This window comes from Procambarus clarkii, chromosome 49 (assembly GCF_040958095.1).
Source record: "Procambarus clarkii isolate CNS0578487 chromosome 49, FALCON_Pclarkii_2.0, whole genome shotgun sequence".
Classification (NCBI taxonomy): Eukaryota; Metazoa; Arthropoda; class Malacostraca; order Decapoda; family Cambaridae; genus Procambarus; species Procambarus clarkii.
In genome coordinates, this window is record NC_091198.1 from 6,829,635 (window position 1) to 6,853,011 (window position 23,377).

General features: G+C 45.8%; 1 protein-coding gene across 1 annotated transcript in view; it reads right to left on the minus strand.

Annotated features, from left to right (window-relative positions):
• Positions 1-20,069, minus strand: part of LOC123763387 (serine/threonine-protein kinase WNK2-like) — a 35,458-nt gene extending 15,389 nt beyond the window's left edge. The window contains exons 1-2 of the mRNA XM_069302918.1: positions 20,041-20,069; positions 19,038-19,542 (exon numbers count right to left, since the gene is read on the minus strand). Coding sequence (XP_069159019.1) covers positions 19,038-19,542; positions 20,041-20,069 — 534 coding nt within the window. The remainder of the gene's footprint in view (positions 1-19,037; positions 19,543-20,040) is intronic.
• Positions 20,070-23,377: the final 3,308 nt, after the last annotated feature.

Genomic DNA, 23,377 nt, shown 5'->3' on the forward strand with positions numbered 1-23,377 from the left:
TCTAACGTGGACTGCGTCTACTAGGAAAGTTAGCCAAGCTCCCCGCCAACACTTCACGCGAGAACATCAAATAAACCGCCAAAAACCCGCATTGTTAGTGACGGTTCTCCTATCCTGCCTACCTCCTTTTCTTCCCCCTATTCTGTCTGTTTTTCCTTTTCACTTTCCTCTCTCTCTCACCCCTCTCCTCTCCCTCTCACCCCATCCTCTCTCCCTCTTACTACTCGCTCGCCGCAGACATTTCCGACAAAATAATGTTATTTAAGGACGAGGACGTTTGCCAATTGAGTTAAGAAGCCGTCGGCAGAGATAAGAAATTCCTGATTCAACACACACTAGCTTTTCCAGTCCTTTCTTCCTTTGTTATTTTTATGCAAATGTCTTCAGTTTGTTTTTTCACACTTTTCTTTCATTCTCTGTCGAGAATTTCGACTTTAATTTGGCATGGGAATGAAAGATGAATAACATTATGCATGCAGAGAAACTGTCACAATTAATTAGTTTAGTGAGGAGGCAGGTGGAGTTGAGATCATTTTGTGGGTTATGATGAGATGGTGGAGCCTGGTGGACCCTGTCAAGAGGTTGGTGGAGCCAGGTGCACCTTGTCAAGAGGTTGTTGGAGCCACGTGCACCTTGTCAAGAGGTTGGTGGAGCCAGGTGCACCTTGTCAAGAGGTTGGTGGAGCCAGGTGCACCTTGTCAAGAGGTTGGTGGAGCCTGGTGCACCTTGTCAAGAGGTTGGTGGAGCCAGGTGCACCTTGTCAAGAGGTTGGTGGAGCCAGGTGCACCTTGTCAAGAGGTTGGTGGGTACAAGTGCACCTTGTCAAGAGGTTGGTGGGTACAAGTGCACCTTGTCAAGAGGTTGGTGGGTACAGGGGCACCTTGTCAAGAGGTTGGTGGGTACAGGGGCACCTTGTCAAGAGGGTGGTGAGTACAAGTGCACCTTGTCAAGAGGGTGGTGAGTACAAATGCACCTTGTCAAGAGGGTGGTGAGTACAGGTGGACCTTGTCAAGAGGGTGGTGAGTACAAGTGCACCTTGTCAAGAGGGTGGTGAGTACAAGTGCACCTTGTCAAGAGGGTGGTGAGTACAAGTGCACCTTGTCAAGAGGTTGGTGAGTACAAGTGCACCTTGTCAAGAGTGTGGTGAGTACAAGTGCACCTTGTCAAGAGGTTGGTGGGTACAGGGGCACCTTGTCAAGAGGTTGGTGAGTACAAGTGCACCTTGTCAAGAGGTTGGTGGGTACAGGGGCACCTTGTCAAGAGGTTTGTGAGTACAAGTGGACCTTGTCAAGAGGTTGGTGGGTACAGGGGCACCTTGTCAAGAGGTTTGTGAGTACAAGTGGACCTTGTCAAGAGGTTGGTGGGTACAGGTGGACCTTGTCAAGAGGTTGGTGGATACAGGTGGACCTTGTCAAGAGGTTGGTGGGTACAAGTGCACCTTGTCAAGAGGGTGGTGAGTACAAGTGCACCTTGTCAAGAGGTTGGTGGGTACAGGGGCACCTTGTCAAGAGGTTGGTGAGTACAAGTGCACCTTGTCAAGAGGTTGGTGGGTACAGGGGCACCTTGTCAAGAGGTTTGTGAGTACAAGTGGACCTTGTCAAGAGGTTGGTGGGTACAGGGGCACCTTGTCAAGAGGTTTGTGAGTACAAGTGGACCTTGTCAAGAGGTTGGTGGGTACAGGTGGACCTTGTCAAGAGGTTGGTGGGTACAGGTGGACCTTGTCAAGAGGTTGGTGGGTACAAGTGCACCTTGTCAAGAGGGTGGTGAGTACAAGTGCACCTTGTCAAGAGGGTGGTGAGTACAAGTGCACCTTGTCAAGAGGGTGGTGAGTACAAGTGCACCTTGTCAAGAGGGTGGTGGGTACAAGTGCACCTTGTCAAGAGGGTGGTGGGTACAAGTGCACCTTGTCAAGAGGGTGGTGAGTACAAGTGCACCTTGTCAAGAGGGTGGTGGGTACAAGTGCACCTTGTCAAGAGGGTGGTGGGTACAAGTGCACCTTGGGAACTCTATCAAGAGCATAATATGGTACTTAATAAGTCTTGTGTCATCGTGTCTCCTTCAGCAATCTCTATATGTCTCTATTACGAATGGGCTTCGGAGTTTTTAAATTCTCTTTTAACACCGTGCAGAAGTTAATGGTCTAATTATTTTCTAAATCTAAATTTTATGATGCTGGGTCAAAAAAAAATTCAATGGCCTTGTTCTGTATTGGAGCGCTCACATTAATACTAAATTTTTTATTTGAAATCTTGGGCTGGTAATTTATGGTCTTGTAAGACGTCATTTTTCATACAAGTTTATTATAGATAATTTTGAATCATTCTGCTCTATTTTAACACAGGTGGGTATAGGAGTAGACGACTTCTGACTCCTGATAGCAAGGGAAGGGAACTATCAGGGGAGAAAGCGCCGAGCCATTATGACTATATAGCACTGGGAAGGGGTCAGGATAATGATTTGGGATGGGACGGGGGAAAGGAATGGTGCCCAACCACTTGGATGGTCGGGGGTGAAACGTCGACCTGCATGAAGCGAGACCGTCGCATTACCGTCCAGCCCAAGTGGTAGCAAGCTACAAGCTATCTCTTACCATTGCTTAGGGAAAGCCTTGCCCTGCTAATTTTACCCGGAACACGACTCGTCTACTGATTTACAACCTGGTCAGCAGTTACTGCCGCAGTAAATATCCCCATTTTCTATAAACCGGTTAAGTTAGGTTAGGTGGGGAGCTTGGGTTCGTACGTTCCTAGTTAGATTAGCCTTTCTATTATGTACGTTGTGACGCACTAAGACACACGGCTGGTAGCGCAGTGGGCTTCGTCTCTGACGTCATAAATCGAAAATGTTCATGAATAATAATAGTAATTAAGAATCTTTTAATATTAATAGGCATTCAATACGCGTTTTCGTAGGTAAGATATGTACATGAATTGGACTTGACAGTCATAATGTAATTGCTGTCGGAGTGAAAAATGGAACACGGGCAGACTCAAGAGAAGCGACCACATGACAAATTTCAAAGCGAACATAAAAAAAATTATGAATGCTCTGGACGCGTGCAATTGCGATTCGTCATAATTTCCAATGAAGGGTTTAAGTCATTAGTGATATTGGTAGAGAGACAAGACTGACGGAGTCTTGATATTTGGAAAGATGGTGCAAGTCTTGCACCATCTGTTGTTGATGGTGTAAGTTGCACCATCTACATCAGCAAGGTAAGATGGTGCAAGTTGCACCATCAACAACATTACAGTGCCCGGATATCCCTTCATCTTCGTCTCTCTGTTATCTCCCCAATATCTCCTCATTCTCTCCCTTCCCACTTTCATATCTTTATCCCACCTCTTTCCCTTTGCCCTCTCCCTCAATCCCTACCCTCCTTCTTTCCCTTCTCTTTCCTTTCTCTCCCTTTTTCTTCCCTATTTCTCTCTCTGTCTCAAAAATAATAATACTGTAACGAGAAGAAGTTCACGTTCATCATTTTTATGTAACACATACAATTGTGCAGGTAAACAGTGGGAACAAGAATCGAAACTCTACGGAAAACACGACCAACATTTCATTTCAGACTTTATGAAAATCACAAGGAGAGACCACTATAGACGTCGATATTTTTTTAAGGGGTAGCACTTGGGTTAACCCTAATTGGCCTATGGCACTCCCACACCCCCCATGTTTCATTTTGCAAAGTTGGGTGAGGGGTAGATCTAATTATCTAGCCTCTTAATCTGAACAGACAGAAAGATAAACATATATGACATTTTATATATAATAATAATAGAGTATATCTGATATTAATGACTTTATGAAAGATATTTATTTTTTAAATAAACCTATATGACTAAAATATATATATAATAAGCAGCCTTTTCATATTGATATAAAAATATTTATCTATATATAGTTCAAGATATAAATAAATTATATATTTATATGAATACACAATGAAATAAAAATGAAATAAAAAATTATATATATATATATATATATATATATATATATATATATATATATATATATACATATATATATATATATATATATATATATATATATATATATATATATAACTGAAAACTCACACCCCAGAAGTGACTCGAACCCATACTCAAACAACTGGTATGTACAGGGACGCCTTAATCCGCTTGACCATCACGACCGGACATAAGGAAGTGATAGCCGAGGCTATATGAACCACTTCCCCGCCGGCACTCGGATGGTAATCTTGGGCATAGCATTTTATCAAATCACCTCATTCTTTGGGGCACACGTGAGGAACACAAATGCAAACAAGCCTGAATGGTCCCCAGGACTATATACAACTGAAAACTCACACCCCAGAAGTGACTCGAACCCATACTCCCACAACTGGTATGTACAGGGACGCCTTAATCCGCTTGACCATCACGACCGGACATAAGGAAGTGATAGCCGAGGCTATATGAACCACTTCCCCGCCGGCACTCGGATGGTAATCTTGGGCATAGCATTTTATCAAATCACCTCATTCTTTGGGGCACACGTGAGGAACACAAATGCAAACAAGCCTGAATGGTCCCCAGGACTATATACAACTGAAAACTCACACCCCAGAAGTGACTCGAACCCATACTCCCACAACTGGTATGTACAGGGACGCCTTAATCCGCTTGACCATCACGACCGGACATAAGGAAGTGATAGCCGAGGCTATATGAACCACTTCCCCGCCGGCACTCGGATGGTAATCTTGGGCATAGCATTTTATCAAATCACCTCATTCTTTGGGGCACACGTGAGGAACACAAATGCAAACAAGCCTGAATGGTCCCCAGGACTATATACAACTGAAAACTCACACCCCAGAAGTGACTCGAACCCATACTCCCACAACTGGTATGTACAGGGACGCCTTAATCCGCTTGACCATCACGACCGGACATAAGGAAGTGATAGCCGAGGCTATATGAACCACTTCCCCGCCGGCACTCGGATGGTAATCTTGGGCATAGCATTTTATCAAATCACCTCATTCTTTGGGGCACACGTGAGGAACACAAATGCAAACAAGCCTGAATGGTCCCCAGGACTATATACAACTGATTAAGGCGTCCCTGTACATACCAGTTGTGGGAGTATGGGTTCGAGTCACTTCTGGGGTGTGAGTTTTCAGTTGTATATAGTCCTGGGGACCATTCAGGCTTGTTTGCATTTGTGTTCCTCACGTGTGCCCCAAAGAATGAGGTGATTTGATAAAATGCTATGCCCAAGATTACCATCCGAGTGCCGGCGGGGAAGTGGTTCATATAGCCTCGGCTATCACTTCCTTATGTCCGGTCGTGATGGTCAAGCGGATTAAGGCGTCCCTGTACATACCAGTTGTGGGAGTATGGGTTCGAGTCACTTCTGGGGTGTGAGTTTTCAGTTGTATATAGTCCTGGGGACCATTCAGGCTTGTTTGCATATATATATATATATATATATTAGTATATTTTGGTAGCAGTCTTTCCTGTAGACATATATTATTAAATATGACCGAAAAAGTAAGATTAATAATTCTAACACGAATTTTCTCAATCTTTCGTACATTACGCTTCACTGTTGGAGGTAAATCAAAAATCACTTCTCCAAAATTCATTTTTATTTCTAGTCTGACGCGACACGGGCGCGTTTCGTAAAACTTATTACATTTTCAAAGACTTCACAAATACACAACTGATTAGAACGTATCTCTGATTTTATATCTACATTTGAGTGAGGTGGGAAGGGTGATGTGGCATTAACACAAGACAGAACAGGAGGGGATATTAATAGGGTATTAAAAGTATCAACACAAGACAGAACAGAAACAATGGGTATTGAATAGAAGTGTTTGTAGAAAGCCTATTGGTCCATATTTCTTGATGCTTCTATATTGGAGCGGAGTCTTGAGGTGGGTAGAATATAGTTGTGCAATAATTGGCTGTTGATTGCTGGTGTTGACTTCTTGATGTGTAGTGCCTCGCAAACGTCAAGCCGCCTGCTATCGCTGTATCTATCGATGATTTCTGTGTTGTTTACTAGGATTTCTCTGGCGATGGTTTGGTTATGGGAAGAGATTATATGTTCCTTAATGGAGCCCTGTTGCTTATGCATCGTTAAACGCCTAGAAAGAGATGTTGTTGTCTTGCCTATATACTGGGTTTTTTGGAGCTTACAGTCCCCAAGTGGGCATTTGAAGGCATAGACGACATTAGTCTCTTTTAAAGCGTTCTGTTTTGTGTCTGGAGAGTTTCTCATGAGTAGGCTGGCCGTTTTTCTGGTTTTATAGTAAATCGTCAGTTGTATCCTCTGATTTTTGTCTGTAGGGATAACGTTTCTATTAACAATATCTTTCAGGACCCTTTCCTCCGTTTTATGAGCTGTGGAAAAGAAGTTCCTGTAAAATAGTCTAATAGGGGGTATAGGTGTTGTGTTAGTTGTCTCTTCAGAGGTTGCATGGCTTTTCACTTTCCTTCTTATGATGTCTTCGATGAAACCATTGGAGAAGCCGTTATTGACTAGGACCTGCCTTACCCTACAGAGTTCTTCGTCGACTTGCTTCCATTCTGAGCTGTGGCTGAGAGCACGGTCGACGTGCTCGACCGTGCACGAGTATATATATATATATATATATATATATATATATATATATATATATATATATATATATATATATATATATATATGTATATATGTATATATATATGTATATATGTATATATATATATATATATATATATATATATATATATATATATATATATATAATATATATATTGGTGTATACTGGCAGCAGGTTTTCTTTCAAACATGTTTCATTGAATATGACAGCATATTCTGTATTTATTATTTTCTGGTTTAGGGCTTCTATCCCTCTAACTATTTTCTTAATTAAGCCCTGATGCTAAGAAAATAGTTAGAGGGATAGAAGCCCTAAACCAGAAAATAATAAATACAGAATATGCGGTCATATTCAATGAAACATATATATATATATATATATATATATATATATATATATATATATATATATATATATATATATATATATATATATATATATATAATATGGTATTTTCTAAGAGTCTTTAGTACCAAAACATAACAGAGCGAAATTAGGTTCACTAATTATGTTGTTGTAAAGTTATGTTTAGATGTATAAGTAACATTTGGTTTGTTTTGCCAGAATGGTTCTGGGAGAAGCCTCCCACTGAGGTGTCTGCTGGTGGTTAGTATAGAAGCCTTGCTGACGGAACTGTGTCTCAAAGCTTGCTATGGAAACGTGGTATTACCGATGTACCACACTTTGCATCACTGTGGGTCACATTGCGTCACTGCATGTGGCACTGTGCATCACACTGTGCGTCATACTGTGCATCACACTCTGCTAGCCCAAACAACCGTCTATATTGGACATAGAAATCACGTGATGCATCAAATTAACAAATCCACAAGGGCCGTGACGCTAGTTCTTTTACCATGTCGTAGCGCAGTTCGATTAAGGCAGCGTCTGGGATGCTCTCGGACTTAGGTTCGAACCCTCGTCACGGCCCTTGTGGATTTGTTCGTCTATATTGGTTTCATTACCGGTGGGATATCCCCAGCTCGAGCGCCGTCCCTGGGAACAAGTGCTCTGAGGACACCACGTCACGGCCTCACCAACCAGCGAACTGAGGTGTTCGCTAAGAACCCTTCCGAAGTGATGACAACGTGATCTCTCGGTGAATACAAAGTACTCGAGATGGAATCTTGGAGAAAGCCGCCGCAAGACCCCCAAAGACCTCTTAACCGTGGTCTTGTGCAACGCGGAATAAAGAGACAATCCTGGAGTTTCCCTTCCACAAAGAGGAAACTTTTTTTAAAACTCATTCGTGAAGTTTTTGATGTCGTATTTGCTGTAAAGGTGACATCGTTCGCGCCATTTCCTCGATCATTACCCCTTGCGCCTTCCCTTCCTTGTGTCGTCTGGTCCTCTAACCACCATCTTCGTAGTCTACATTTTTTTCCCTCTCTCTCTTTTGGCTGCTTTCCCCCTCTCTACCCGGATGCTCTTATCGTGCTCCTCCATTCTTCCTTTCGTGTTCTTTGCCCCTTCTCCTACTCCCTTCTCTCTCTCTTTTCCTCGCCTCTCCCAAGTCGCTCAGCTCATCATATTGGCGCTTATTTTGTCAGACTTTTTTATTTTTGCGTGTTCTTCCTCAGACAATAATTATTTTGACCCATTTGCCTCCCCATGATGCACTCAGTCGCCTGATGCACTCAGATGTCTGATGCACTCAGATGTCTGATGCACTCAGATGTCTGATGCACTCAGTCGCCTGATGCACTCAGACGACTGATGCACTCACATGTCTGATGCACTCAGCCGCCTGATGCACTCAGACGTCTGATGCACTCAGATGTCTGATGCACTCAGTCGCCTGATGCACTCAGACGACTGATGCACTCAGATGTCTGATGCACTCAGCCGCCTGATGCACTCAGACGTCTGATGCACTCAGATGTCTGATGCACTCAGTCGCCTGATGCACTCAGACGACTGATGCACTCAGATGTCTGATGCACTCAGCCGCCTGATGCACTCAGACGTCTGATGCACTCAGACGTCTGATGCACTCAGATGTCTGATGCACTCAGCCGCCTGATGCACTCAGACGTCTGATGCACTCAGATGTCTGATGCACTCAGCCGACTCATGCACTCAGCCACCTGATGCACTCAGTACCCTGATGCACTCAGCCACCTACGTGATATAGGTCGTTAACATGTGCTCACCAAATTGTATTCACTTAGCTGAATTTGAGGTGGATAAGCTGAGGCTCTTGGGTCCCGTCTCTCAACCCTTAATCAAATACATTTCGACGTGAAATTGAAACTGAGTTTATTTAGGTATAAATACACACAAAGGGGATGAGGATAGCTCAAGCTATTCTAACCTAATTCAGTACAAAGTGTTCCTATATACAAACATCACAAACAAGCAACCTACCAAACATTCTGGTAGACAAGCATACACAGTTCTTCATGTATATATATGTAGGAAGAACATTAGTATTATTTACAACTAAGTACATAGACATAAGTAGCCATAAAGAGACTACAAATAGAAATTCAGATTAAACAGTAAAAGATTACAATCTTGGTCCTGATCAACCAGGCTGTGACTCATACGTCAGGCTGCGAGCAGCCGCGTCTAACAGCCTGGTTGATCAGTCCAGCAACCAGGAGGCCTGGTCGACGACCGGGCCGCGGGGACGCTAAGCCCCGGAAGCACCTCAAGGTAACCTCAAGGTAGGTAACCATGGTGGAAATTTCGTATCTCCAGAAGATCATTAGGAGAGATGTAAGAATTTCGCGCCAAGATTGTAACCTCTTGTTATATGTGTGAGGTTATATGTGTGAGGCTATATGTGTGAGGCTATATGTGTGAGGCTATATGTGAGATCTGGATATTCTTGAATATGTGGAAAAACTCGTGGATATGTTCCTGAGATCAGTTCTGTTCTTTGACACGTCGAACTCCTCCAATGATGTGTTTAAAGCGATTTGAGAATGGTCCAGGACGGACCGAAACGTCGTCGTCCCTTCACCTTCTAGTGTGTGGTCTGGTCAACATGTGTTTTAAGATACAAAACTCCTCAAATAAATGTTTTAACGTTTATAAGTTTTTTTATGCCATGCCACAACTAATTATATCATTGTACACACGTTATTCTTCGTGATAAGCTATACTTTAATGTACTTAAAACTATTAGGCCTTTTCCAGGGAAAATTTTCCATTCTCCAGTACGGAGAATCTTCCGTAAAATCTGGCAAAGGAAGAGTCTCCAGGAAGACGAAATATATCAGCTTGCGACACCACCCAATGAGGGCGACGTTAGACTCGTTTCTAACAGACTCTCGTCGGCACTTCCCCTCCACTCCTGTGTTAGACTCCACCCTTCCATCTCCCCCTCTGTTGCTAACTTTCCCCTCTCGATAGTTAGAACCCCTCCGTCTCTGTTAGAAAGTTTACCCCTGGCTGGTGTAAGCCACCGGCCCCTTGCCCCCCCTGGCTGGTGTAAGCCACCGGCCCCTTGCCCCCCCCCCCCCTGGCTGGTGTAAGCCACTGCCCCTTGCCCCTGTCCTTGATGACACACAGGAAGCCGCCAATGGCTGTTTGTTTACCGGGGATTTAGACTGACGTTTGACCAGCCATAAATATGCCTCAAGGAGGAGTTGGCGGTATAGATCTATATTAGCACTGATACCGTCCCGCCAGAACCCAGGAAATGTGATCACCATCAGCAGTGATATCTCACCAGGTGCACGTCACTGTTCTCACCAGGTGCTCGTCACTGTTCTCACCAGGTGCTCGTCACTGTTCTCACCAGGTGCTCGTCACTGTTCTCACCAGGTGCTCGTCACTGTGTCTCACCAGGTGCTCGTCACTGTTCTCACCAGGTGCTCGTCACTGTTCTCACCAGGTGCTCGTCACTGTTCTCACCAGGTGCTCGTCACTGCTCACAGATCCTCAACACCTACAGTAACAGATGCACGAACGCCACACTATGCCCCAGCTGGACGCCACACTATGCCCCCAGCAGGACGCCACACTATGCCCCCAGCAGGACGCCACACTATGCCCCCAGCAGGACGCCACACTATGCCCCCAGCAGGACGTCACACTATGCCCCCAGCTGGACGCCACACTATGCCCCCAGCAGGACGCCACACTATGCCCCCAGCAGGACGCCACACTATGCCCCCAGCAGGACGCCACACTATGCCCCCAGCAGGACGTCACACTATGCCCCCAGCAGAACACCACACTATGCCCCCAGCAGGACGCCACACTATGCCCCCAGCAGGACGACACACTATGCCCCCAGCAGGACGCCACACTATGCCCCCAGCAGGACGCCACACTATGCCCCCAGCAGAACACCACACTATGCCCCCAGCAGGACGCCACACTATGCCCCCAGCAGGACGCCACACTATGCCCCCAGCAGAACACCACACTATGCCCCCAGCAGAACGCCACACTATGCCCCCAGCAGAACACCACACTATGCCCCCAGCAGAACGCCACACTATGCCCCCAGCAGAACGCCACACTATGCCCCCAGCAGGACGCCACACTATGCCCCCAGCAGGACGTCACACTATGCCCCCAGCAGGACGCCACACTATGCCCCCAGCAGAACACCACACTATGCCCCCAGCAGGACGCCACACTATGCCCCCAGCAAGACGCCACACTATGCCCCCAGCAGGACGCCACACTATGCCCCCAGCAGGACGCCACACTATGCCCCCAGCAGGACGCCACACTATGCCCCCAGCAGAACACCACACTATGCCCCCAGCAAGACGCCACACTATGCCCCCAGCAGAACACCACACTATGCCCCCAGCAAGACGCCACACTATGCCCCCAGCAGAACACCACACTATGCCCCCAGCAGGACGCCACACTATGCCCCCAGCAAGACGCCACACTATGCCCCCAGCAGGACGCCACACTATGCCCCCAGCAGAACACCACACTATGCCCCCAGCAAGACGCCACACTATGCCCCCAGCAGAACACCACACTATGCCCCCAGCAGGACGCCACACTATGCCCCCAGCAAGACGCCACACTATGCCCCCAGCAGGACGCCACGAGTTAAAGATCAATATCAGCAGTGATATCAACCCAGACAGCTCTCTCATAAGCTTCCAGACAATGACTCCAAACTGGATTTACACAATGGAACTGGCGGCAGCATGAGCAGTGATGCTCAGACATGTACCCTCCCGAGGATACACAGTCACGAGGGCGGTGCTGGTGGACTATACAGCATGGATATCATAGGACACATGTTACAACTGTTGTGTACACAGAGACACTTCTCTCATATAAAGCAAATACAAAAAATACAAAAAATACTGTTTCCGTGAACTAATCCACAAGGGCCGTGATGAGGGGTTCGAACTTACGTCCGGGATGATCCCAGACGCTGGCTTAGTCGACTCTGGGATCCTCAGCGTCTGGGATCATCCCGGGCGTAAGTTCGAATCCTCATCACGGCCCTTGTGGATTTGTTCATTTGATGCATCACGCTATTGTGATTTCTGTGTGTATATTATTTACATTTAATGTATGAAAGGAGATACAAGGTATCTAGCTAGTTGTACTTACATAGTTGTGCTTGCGGGGGTCGAGCTCTGGCTCTTTGGTCCCGCCTCAGGTGAGGTGATGGGCGCGTGGCTCAACAACAATCCGGTCTCATGGGCGCCCAAACACACATTTACGTGGAATTATTCAACTTTATTTCAAGGTGTATAATATTAATGTGAGAGCGTGAGGGAAAGAACAAGGGAGGGGAGTGCGTGGAGAGGGGAGGACGAGGGGGGACAGGTCCGTGAACAGGAGGAGGGAGGGGGGGACAAGAGTGTGAGGGGAAGGGGGGACAAGTATGGGGAGGGAAGAAGTGTGAGGAGGGAGAAGAGTGGTGAGGAGAGGTGTTAAAATATTTTAAACAAATTGTCTCTCCCGAACGCCAAGACAAATGCTCTTCCCTTGATCACTTGTATATATATTAATTACAATAATTATTCCATATGATGGCATAGAACGAAGCTCGTTGAACGTCATTTAATCTTAATTTCCATCAAATTAAACGATATTTTAATCAGTAACAATTACACGTTTATTTACAAAATCAATATAATCACCTCGAGTTACTTATGGCATCATAAGGAAGGGAATAGGGAAAGAAGGATAAAGATGGGAAAAAAAAGACACGAAGCAATTAATCTAATCTCGTACATAACACAACTTGATAAACTTCATCAACGGCAGCGAGCCAGTGATCAATGGGACTTGCTGGAGTATTCTCCAGCTGTCATCAATCTTGCGTCATGCGTGTTGCGTCATGCGTGTTGCGTCATGCGTGTTGCGTCATGCGTAGGCTCTTTGATTGAGCCTAATGTTATTCACGTCCACTTTTCCTTCACTGATCTCACTCGGTCTCTGCTTCATTGTGGTCATCTTGCCTGCTCAAGCACCATCTCTGCCTCCTCATTCATTCCTTCAGCCAGACATCAACGTCGCAATATTTTGTGATTTAATCTTACACCTTAAGTTCTCTTCTTATGTTGATAGGTGAGGTGACCCCTGTATTAGGATATCATGCAATGTTTGCCTCGTCATGCAGTTTCTGTCAATGTTTCAATCCATCTTCTGACTTCTGTCAACGTTTCGACCCGTCCCCTGGCTTCTGTCAACGTTTCGACCCGTCCTCTGGCTTCTGTCAACGTTTCGACCCGTCCTCTGGCTTCTGTTAACGTTTCGACCCGTTCTCTGGCATCTCTCATTAATTCCGCCTGTCCTTTGGCATATCAATAAACAGTTTCACTGAGTAAGGATCGAAGGATACCTCCGTGCCCAGAGGCAGCTGATAGATGTTTCTTTCAAGTGGATCGCTGAGTAATAACACATGTCCTACATTTCCCCACATTAGTTATATCCTCCCACTTCAGTTATATCCTGAGGCCGAGGCTGTGTAAGTAATAACCCACGAAGACCATCAGAGAACTGCGCTTGGAGATCTGTTCTTGAGTGAGAGTTTCAGAAGAGGAAGTTTCGGGCAATTGCATTCCTCCATTCGCCTTGACAGCTTTACCTGCGATGCTGTGGGTGTTGGCTGGGTGGAGGGACTTGAGAGTGGAGGTGTGTGCTCAGTAGTCTATAGTTTGAGACTACCAGGGACAATTCTTGGCTTCAGTACATTTGGACTTATTTCTGTAGGACTCTGCGTAGTTCGTTGGCCTATATTTTAAGAGTTGTGGGCAAAAAAAGAGCTTCTGGAGAGCTTCACGTGAGCTCTCAGGATACCGTTGACCTCGAGGACAAGTGTAAGTCTTCCTTTAAGTGATTTCATGAGACACTGTGAAAGACTTGGCAGAGTTTCAATGAATATTATAAACACTGAACTAAGCTTCGTATTTTTATGGTTAATTTGTACAGGTTCTTATATCAACCAACGTACACAACCTTAGCACTGGAACAGACCTTATACCATGCTAGAAAAGACCATCAACAAAAATAAGAAGTAAATCGAATGTCAACAAAAATTTCCGACAAGCCGTAAAAGGTTCGTATATCATCAGAGGTTCAGCCTTCAACGGGTTCAAGTGTTCATGTGTATTGAATATACACCGCGAGAGACGTCGCTTGCACCGGATCTTTCCCTAATGATGTCTGACACCAACTCGTCCTCAGACCAAGTCCATTCCATCCAGCGGTCGACCCCAAGGACGCATTCACCAATTTTAACATTCTGCTCATTCAAAATAGGAATTTTCTCAGATATAAATTAATTTTGTTATATATTAACATATTGCGCATATTTAGGCACTGGTTAGGTTTGGTTTGGTGTTAAGGTTTTGTTGCCTGATGAAGGATAAGCCCCCCAAGATGTGGCACGGGCATGAATAGCCCGTAAGTTCCGTTAGTGATTATTTGTATTTGTAGTTCGTAGGTCAAGCATTTACAGCGTTGTAGTTCGAACACAAGTCGTCAACGAAGCATTTTCCGAGAAATGATTAAATGTCATCAGTTGTGAGTCCTGTGTAAACCAATTTTCATTTAAAAACACAAAGGGGTTTGGCGGGTGCATGGAATAGACGTTTGCCTTTGTTTATGAGAACAGGCTGCGTCATGAGCCCATTAATCCATACTAAGCACTCATTCCCTCATTGCTATTCACATTTATGCAACTAAAATCTATAAAACTAATTTGCATTCAAACGTTAGGAATTATAACTACACTGTATAAAAAAAGAAATAATTATCACCGTCAAGATTGCTGGAACACGTAAGGTAAACTCAACACACCCATGAGTCAGACGGATGTAAACTGCGTCCTTTATAAACGGCTGTCCACTCTCCCCGAGGGGTTTACAGTGCAGTGTCAAAGGCTTTATGGTAGTCTAAAAATATATCCAGTCCGTCAATACTGGCTTCTCCTGGCTGACGTTTGTCATCCTGTCACACGACGGTGTTAAAGTTTGGCCGGCAGTATTTGCCGCCCCTGGAGCCTTTGTTACTCTCCCGTTGCTACAACGTTGGAACGAACTTTTAACACCTGTTGTAACAACCAACACAACATGTTGTAACAACGTTCTAATGCGTCATAAAAATCTTATAACAAGATGTAACAACTTTATTACAAGTTGTAACAGGGGGGGAATCATAGGGAGCGTTACGTTGTGTGTTTGTTGGGTTATGGCCTTGATAAAACTGTCTTCTGTCTCCTTGCTGTGAGGACGGGAGCCCGTCCTCACAGTGGAAGGTGATGACTACAATTATTGCAGTCATCAACCAGTCTTTATATTTATATTCATGTATATATACAGATATGTAATAACACACACAAACACACACACACACACACACACACACACACACACACACACACGCACACACACACAGTAGTTAGTAACAGTTGATTGACAGTTGAGAGGCGGGCCGAATGAGTAGAGCTCAACCCCCGCAAGCACGACTAGGTGAGTACACACCTCATGTCCCTGGCAAACAGAAGAGTAAGGGGAGACATGATAACCACCTACAAAATTCTCAGGGGTATTGACAGGATGAACAAAGACAAACTCTGTAGCACGGGTAGAACACGAACAAGGGGACACAGGTGGAAATTTAGAACCCAAATGAGCCACAGAGACATTAGAAAGAATTTTTTCAGTGGCAGAGTAGTTAACAAACGTAATGCATTAGGCAGTGATGTGGTGGAGGCTGACTCCATACACAGTTTCAAATGTAGATATGATAGAGCCCAGTAGGCTCAGGAATCTGAACCCCAGTTGATTGACGTTTGAGAGGCGGGTCCAAAGAGCCAAAGCTCAACCCCCGCAAGTACCACCACTAGTGAGTACACACACAGGAAGCCACAACACGGCCCGATATGGACCAGGGTCACTCTGATACTCTCATTAAAACCTCGTACGTAATTGGGTTTGCACAGGTCACTGGCATTTTTATCAATTTGCATCAATTTGTCCGCTTTTGAAATAACAACAATTACACTGTGACTGAATTTAATTGATCACAACGGTGTTGCCTGAGTGTTGAACCAGTGCGTTCAACAGTGTTGCCTGGGTGGGGAACACAGTGTGTTCAACGGTGTTGCCTGAGTGCTGAACCAGTGTGTTCAACGGTGTTGCCTGAGTGTTGAACCAGTGCGTTCAACAGTGTTGCCTGGGTGGTGAACCAGTGTGTTCAACGGTGTTGCCTGGGTGGTGAACCAGTGTGTTCAACGGTGTTGCCTGGGTGGTGAACCAGTGTGTTCAACGGTGTTGCCTGAGTGCTGAACCAGTGCGTTCAACGGTGTTGCCTGGGTGGTGAACCAGTGTGTTCAACGGTGTTGCCTGAGTGCTGAACCAGTGTGTTCAACGGTGTTGCCTGAGTGCTGAACCAGTGTGTTCAACGGTGTTGCCTGAGTGTTGAACCAGTGTGTTCAACGGTGTTGCCTGAGTGCTGAACACAGTGAGTTCAACGGTGTTGTGTGGAGGATGAATGTGCTGAATGTGATATTCAGCACCCAGCATGAATGTGCTGAGTGCTGAACACAGTGGGTTCACGAGTGTGGTCAACGACACAACGTGAGGAAAGTGTGTGTTCAACGACATAAAATACGCAGGTGAAGGTCAGCGGATCAATGAGGCTGTGATGGTGTCACAGATCACTTCCCCCGTGACGCCAGTTCCTCCGTAATGACTAGCTTGGCAAGAGAAACGTCACAGAATGAGGTCACAGAGTTAACTACCCACAATCACAGCGTCACAGAGTTAACTACCCACAATCACAGCGTCACAGAGTTAACTACCCACAATCACAGCGTCACAGAGTTAACTACCCACAATCACAGCGTCACAGAGTTAACTACCCACAATCACAGCGTCACAGAGTTAACTACCCACAATCACAGCGTCACAGAGTTAACTACCCACAATCACAGCGTCACAGAGTTAACTACCCACAATCACAGCGTCACAGGGTTAACTACCCACAATCACAGCGTCACAGAGTTTACTACCCACAATCACAGCGTCACAGAGTTAACTACCCACAATCACAGCGTCACAGAGTTAACTACCCACAATCACAGCGTCACAGAGTTAACTACCCACAATCACAGCGTCACAGAGTTAACTACCCACAATCACAGCGTCACAGAGTTAACTACCCCACAATCACAGCGTCACAGAGCTAACTACCCACAATCACAGCGTCACAGGGTTAACTACCCACAATCACAGCGTCACAGAGTTAACTACCCACAATCACAGCGTCACAGAGTTAACTACCCACAATCACAGCGTCACAGAGTTAACTACCCACAATCACAGCGTCACAGAGTTAACTACCCACAATCACAGCGTCACAGAGTTAACTACCCACAATCACAGCGTCACAGAGTTAACTACCCACAATCACAGCGTCACAGAGTTAACTACCCACAATCACAGCGTCACAGAGTTTACTACCCACAATCACAGCGTCACAGAGTTAACTACCCACAATCACAGCGTCACAGAGTTAACTACCCACAATCGCAGCGTCACAGAGTTAACTACCCCACAATCACAGCGTCACAGAGTTAACTACCCACAATCACAGCGTCACTACCACAACACTCTGTGACCTGATGGTTTATAAGGTTCATGAACAACTAATTAACATGTAAATATTACTATGTTCTGGCCTCTCGTAGCTGTGTGTTTTCAGGTGTTCACATGTGATCTATTGTGTGTTCACAGGTGTACTTACGTAATAAACACACACATATATGTGTGTGTGTTTAAGCTCGTAGGCTATTGTGTGCTTACTCGTGTACATATGAGAAATGAATAAATGTGTGTCTGTGACAATCTGTCTGCGATCGCGTGGGCGCAAGCGCATACATACATTCATACATATACACGAGCATGCATTTGGAAGTGAGTGTGTCTGAGTACGTGTCTGAGTGCGCGTCTGAGTGCCCCGTCTGAGTGCGTGCGAATTTGTACACATGTCGCAAAAGCAATGCTGAGAACCTTGGGCAAGAGAGCTCAAGGGAGCTGGAGAGAACCTGGAGATGTTGAGCCTTATCGCCAGCCGTCACCGGAGACTGGACACCCTCGCCTGGAAGCTCCGAAGCAATAGGATCTGGAGCCTCCTATTTCAGGCTTCCAGGAGAGCAAATGAGAGAATTCCAGCCTGAGAAATCGCAATTTGCAATAATTCTTCTTGTTTATTCAGGATAAACGTGTGAAAGGCAGAATTCCTTTTAGCGGGAGATATACTCCTAATGTTTGGGGAATATTGTAAGCAAAAATGTCTGTGTAGAAGATCTGTACACAGAGAGAGAGAGAGAGAGAGAGAGAGAGAGAGAGAGAGAGAGAGAGAGAGAGAGAGAGAGAGAGAGAGAGAGAGAGAGAGAGGGGGGGGGAGGGAGGGGGGGGAGTAATAGAGGACGAGGGAAACACGGAGATGTTCCACAAAGAAGAAAAAGATAGAGGCCAATGATAAAAAGAGTTAATCTGAGCTCATGAACTTGGTGGACGGGTAATTGAAAATCCATAATTTACACTTCTGGCCATTGTGCCATGGTTGCACCCCCTCTCTCAGGGAAGATCTCAACCTTTTTAACATCCAACTTCAGTACCAGCACCAGTACCAACACCTGCTCCAGTACCTACACCTGCACCAGTACCAACACCTGCTCCAGTACCTACACCTGCTCCAGTACCAACACCTGCTCCAGTACCACCACCATTACCAACACCTGCTCCAGTACCAACACCTGCTCCAGTACCAACACCTGCTCCAGTAGCAACACTAGTACCAACACCTGCTCCAGTAGCAACACCTGCTACAGTTCCAACACCAGTACCAGCATCAGTACCAACACCTGCTCCAGTACCTACACCTGCACCAGTACCAACACCTGCTCCAGTACCTACACCTGCTCCAGTACCAACACCTGCTCCAGTACCAACACCATTACCAACACCTGCTCCAGTACCAACACCTGCTCCAGTACCAACACTAGTACCAACACCTGCTCCAGTAGCAACACCTGCTCCAGTACCAACACCTGCACCAGTACCAGCACCAGTACCAACACCTGCTCCAGTACCAACACCTGCTCCAGTACCAACACCAGCACCAGTACCAACACGTGCTCCAGTACCAACACCAGCACCAGTACCAGCACCAGTACCAACACCTGCTCCAGTACCAACACCTGCTCCAGTACCAACACCTGTTCCAGTACCAACACCTGCTCCAGTACCAACACCTGCTCCAGTAGCAACACCTGCTCCAGTACCAACACCTGCTCCAGTAGCAACACCTGCTCCAGTACCAACACCTGCACCAGTACCAGCACCATTACCAACACCTGCTCCAGTACCAACACCTGCACCAGTACCAGCACCATTACCAACACCAGCTCCAGTAGCAACAACTGCTCCAGTACCAGCACCAGTACCAGTTTGTTATTAATTCTTCTGAGTAAGAATGGGGCAGATTGATAAAAATATATTTAAATAATTAGTTATATTGCAGAACTTCAACACCGTTGAATATAAAGTTGGACTTGTGACCGACACCACAAGTCCTCACACTACTGAGGTCAACATCAACACACTGGAATATATTCTAAGATCCTCAGGAAAACTTCTCAGTTTCCTGATTCTTATGAATTATAATGAAGAGAAATTATATTATAAATGTATCTGTGTGAAATTTAGCTGAATTTACCTGAAGGTACCTAACATTCTACTGGCCTCGAGGAGTACAGGAAGGCAGAGGCTTGTCAAAGGTTCCCCCAGTTGCAATAATGATTTTTCCGAGCTGGATTAAAAAATTATTATTTTGTCATTTACTGCTTCGGCGGATAGGCAGTTCCATGGGTGCGAAACCCTACGTTGGTAAACACATCTCCTGTTTTCAGTCCTGCACTGTGGTTTGCTGAGCCTGAATCCGGTGCTACTTGTTTGTGTCACCTTCTGAAGAAAATTGTCTGGATCCCCATCGTCTAAATTTTTTAGTATTGTGTAAGTTTCGACGAGATCCGCCCCGTCATGTCTGGCCTGTTAGCCCCGTGGCCCTCAACCCTTCCCTGAAATGTATAATTATTTCCTGATAAAAGTAATATTTTGTAAATATGAGAGGAAAGCGTTAAGCCAGTACTACTGTATAATACTTTGGGAGGGATATGAGGGCAAGGAGCTGGGATATGAGGGCAAGGAGCTGGGATATGAGGGCAAGGAGCTGGGATATGAGGACAAGGAGCTGTTTTATAAGGACAAAGAGCTGGACTATGAAAACAAGGAGTTGGAATATGAGAAAAAGGATCGAGGATATGGTTGAGGGAAGAAAAGATGCCCAGCAACTTCAATCGTCGAGGATCGAACGCTGGCCTGCAAAAATCGAATACGTCCAGTCCAAGTTATTGGGTTATATGTATAATATATCTAAGCTATCTAATATTACAATAAATCAACACATATATTAAGTTTTCGGGAAAAATACGGTTTTATATAAATACTCTTAATCTGAAATCCACAACATTAGGAAAGTCTACTAAACGAACGGCATTTGATAGGGCGAAACTCTGTCGCTCTCTCTCTCTCTCTCTCTCTCTCTCTCTCTCTCTCTCTCTTCTCTCTCTCTCTCTCTCTCTCTCTCTCTCTCTCTCTCTCTCTCTCTCTCTCTCTCTCTCTCTCTCTCTCTCTCTCTCTCTCTCTGTCTCTCTCTCTCTCTCTCTCTCTCTACTCTCTCTCTCTCTCTCTCTCTCTCTCTCTCTCTCTCTCTCTCTCTCTCTCTCTCTCTCTCTCTCTCTCTCTCTCTCTCTCTCTCTCTCTCTCTCTCTCTCTCTCTCTCTCTTCTCTCTCTCTCTCTCTCTCTCTCTCTCTCTCTCTCTCTCTCTCTTTCATGCTCCTGAAGAGGAAGAAGGAGTTATCGTCTCGCGATGGCCAGCACGAACTTGAGAATCTTTTCAGAATTGAAGTGGTCCTTTGAGAGCCTTGGAGACGGTTCCCGCCCCCTCCATCTCCCACACCCTCCCCCCCCCCCTTTTCCACACCACTTCCACACTTCCTCTTCTACTATGCTCCATTTTCCACATCCCTTCCGCACCTCCTATATTCCTACCTCTCTTCTCTACCTCTGACGCAATTTCCTCTCCGATCATACGCCGCCCTCTTCATCACACACTGTTTCACTACTCTTCTTCATCCCATTCATTGTTTAATCCAAACTCGACACCCCTTTTCATTCTCTCCTTCTACTCTATTTCCCTTACCACTCATTCCAGTCTCCTTCTCTTTAAACCACCTCCTCTCTCTTCTCCGCTCATCCCCACGATTCCCTTCCTTTCTAACCTCTTCGTGGTATTCTATGCCCAAGGTAGAACAGGAAACAATGGATTCAAGTTCAATACTTTAAGATTAACAACCATTTAGGCAAACAGGGAACTGAACACCTGCTGCAGGTCAGTGGACAGGTTACTCATGTTGTGCCTCAGACGCACACACAGTGAAGGACTTTAAGCGTAGGATGGATTGCTTGGTGAGATGGAGTTGAAGGATATGCAAGGAAGGTGGCCTCCATGGATCAGTAAGCCTTGGATATATATATATATATATATATATATATATATATATATATATATATATATATATATATATATATATATATATATATATTATATAATTTCTTACGTTTTTACCTAATGCTCGACCCACTCATCTGTTCCACCTCATATTTTCTGTCTTATCCCACCTCACACCTTTCCTCCTATCCCAGGAGCAGAAACCCCCTCTTATAAGTGAAAAAATAATAGTAATATTATCAATAATAATAAAACTGACCCGTAAACAGAACATCAATAAATAAATAAATATATATATATATATATATATATATATATATATATATATATATATATATATATATATATATATATATATATATGTGTATATCACGAAAATAAACACGTGATTAAGAATGTGACAATGTCAGACCACGGAGGAAAAATGAAACAGGAAATTTCCTTAAGTACTTTCGTATATTAAATACATCTTCAGAAGGAGATGTATTTAATATACGAAAGTACTTAAGGAAATTTCCTGTTTCATTTTTCCTCCGTGGTCTGACATTGTCATATATATATATATATATATATATATATATATATATATATATATATATATATATATATATATATATATATATATATATATAATATATATATAATATATATATATATATACTGGCTGCCTGTCCCCCAACAATATGATTTATTATATGAAGCCCTACCTACTAGTTTCCCCCCTGGAACACGACTCGCTAATCGATTAACAACCAGGTATCCAATTACTGCTGGGTGAACAGAGGCGTTTAGTTAAGGACTGAAGCCTAGAAAATCCTATTTGGCCAGGACTCGAACCTAGACACATCGCTCGCGAGTGTGTAACCACTGAGCCATCCTACACTCTCTCTCTCTCTCTCTCTCTCTCTCTCTCTCTCTCTCTCTCTCTCTCTCTCTCTCTCTCTCTCTCTCTCATTTTCTTGCTCTCCCATTTCCCCTTTCTCTTGTTCGTCATTATTATATTATTGCGTTTTCGTAGTCCGTCGTTCATCTTTCCTCCTCTTATGCCCTTTCTTATGTCTGCAACATCTTCGAGTCTGCTTCTCCTCTTTCTCTCTTCTGTCTTTCATGTTGCCTGCTTTTGTCTCTTCTTCATGCCTGCCCGCCTGCCTGCCTGCCTGCCCGCCTGCCTGCCCGCCTGCCCACCTGCCCGCCTGCCTGCCTGCCTGCCCGCCTGCCCGCCTGCCCGCCTGCCTGCCTGCCTGCCCGCCTGCCTGCCCGCCTGCCCACCTGCCCGCCTACCTGCCTGCCTGCCCGCCTGCCCGCCTGCCCGCCTGCCCGCCTGCCCGGCTGCCCACCTGCCTGCCTGCCTGCCCGCCTGCCCACCTGCCCGGCTGCCCGCCTGCCCGGCTGCCCGCCTGCCCACCTGCCTGCCCGCCTGCCCGCCTGCCCACCTGCCTGCCCGCCCCTGTCCGCCTGCCCACCTGCCTGCCCGCCTGCCCACCTGCCCACCTGCCTGCCCACCTGCCCACCTGCCCACCAGCCCACCTGCCCGCCCGCCTGCCCACCTGCCCGCCCGCCTGCCCACCTGCCCGCCCGCCTGCCCGCCTGCCCACCTGCCCACCTGCCTGCCCACCTGCCCGCCTGCCCGCCTGCCCGCCTGCCCGCCTGCCCGCCTGCCCGCCTGCCCGCCTGCCCGCCTGCCCGCCTGCCCGCCTGCCCGCCTGCCCGCCCCAAGAACCATAACA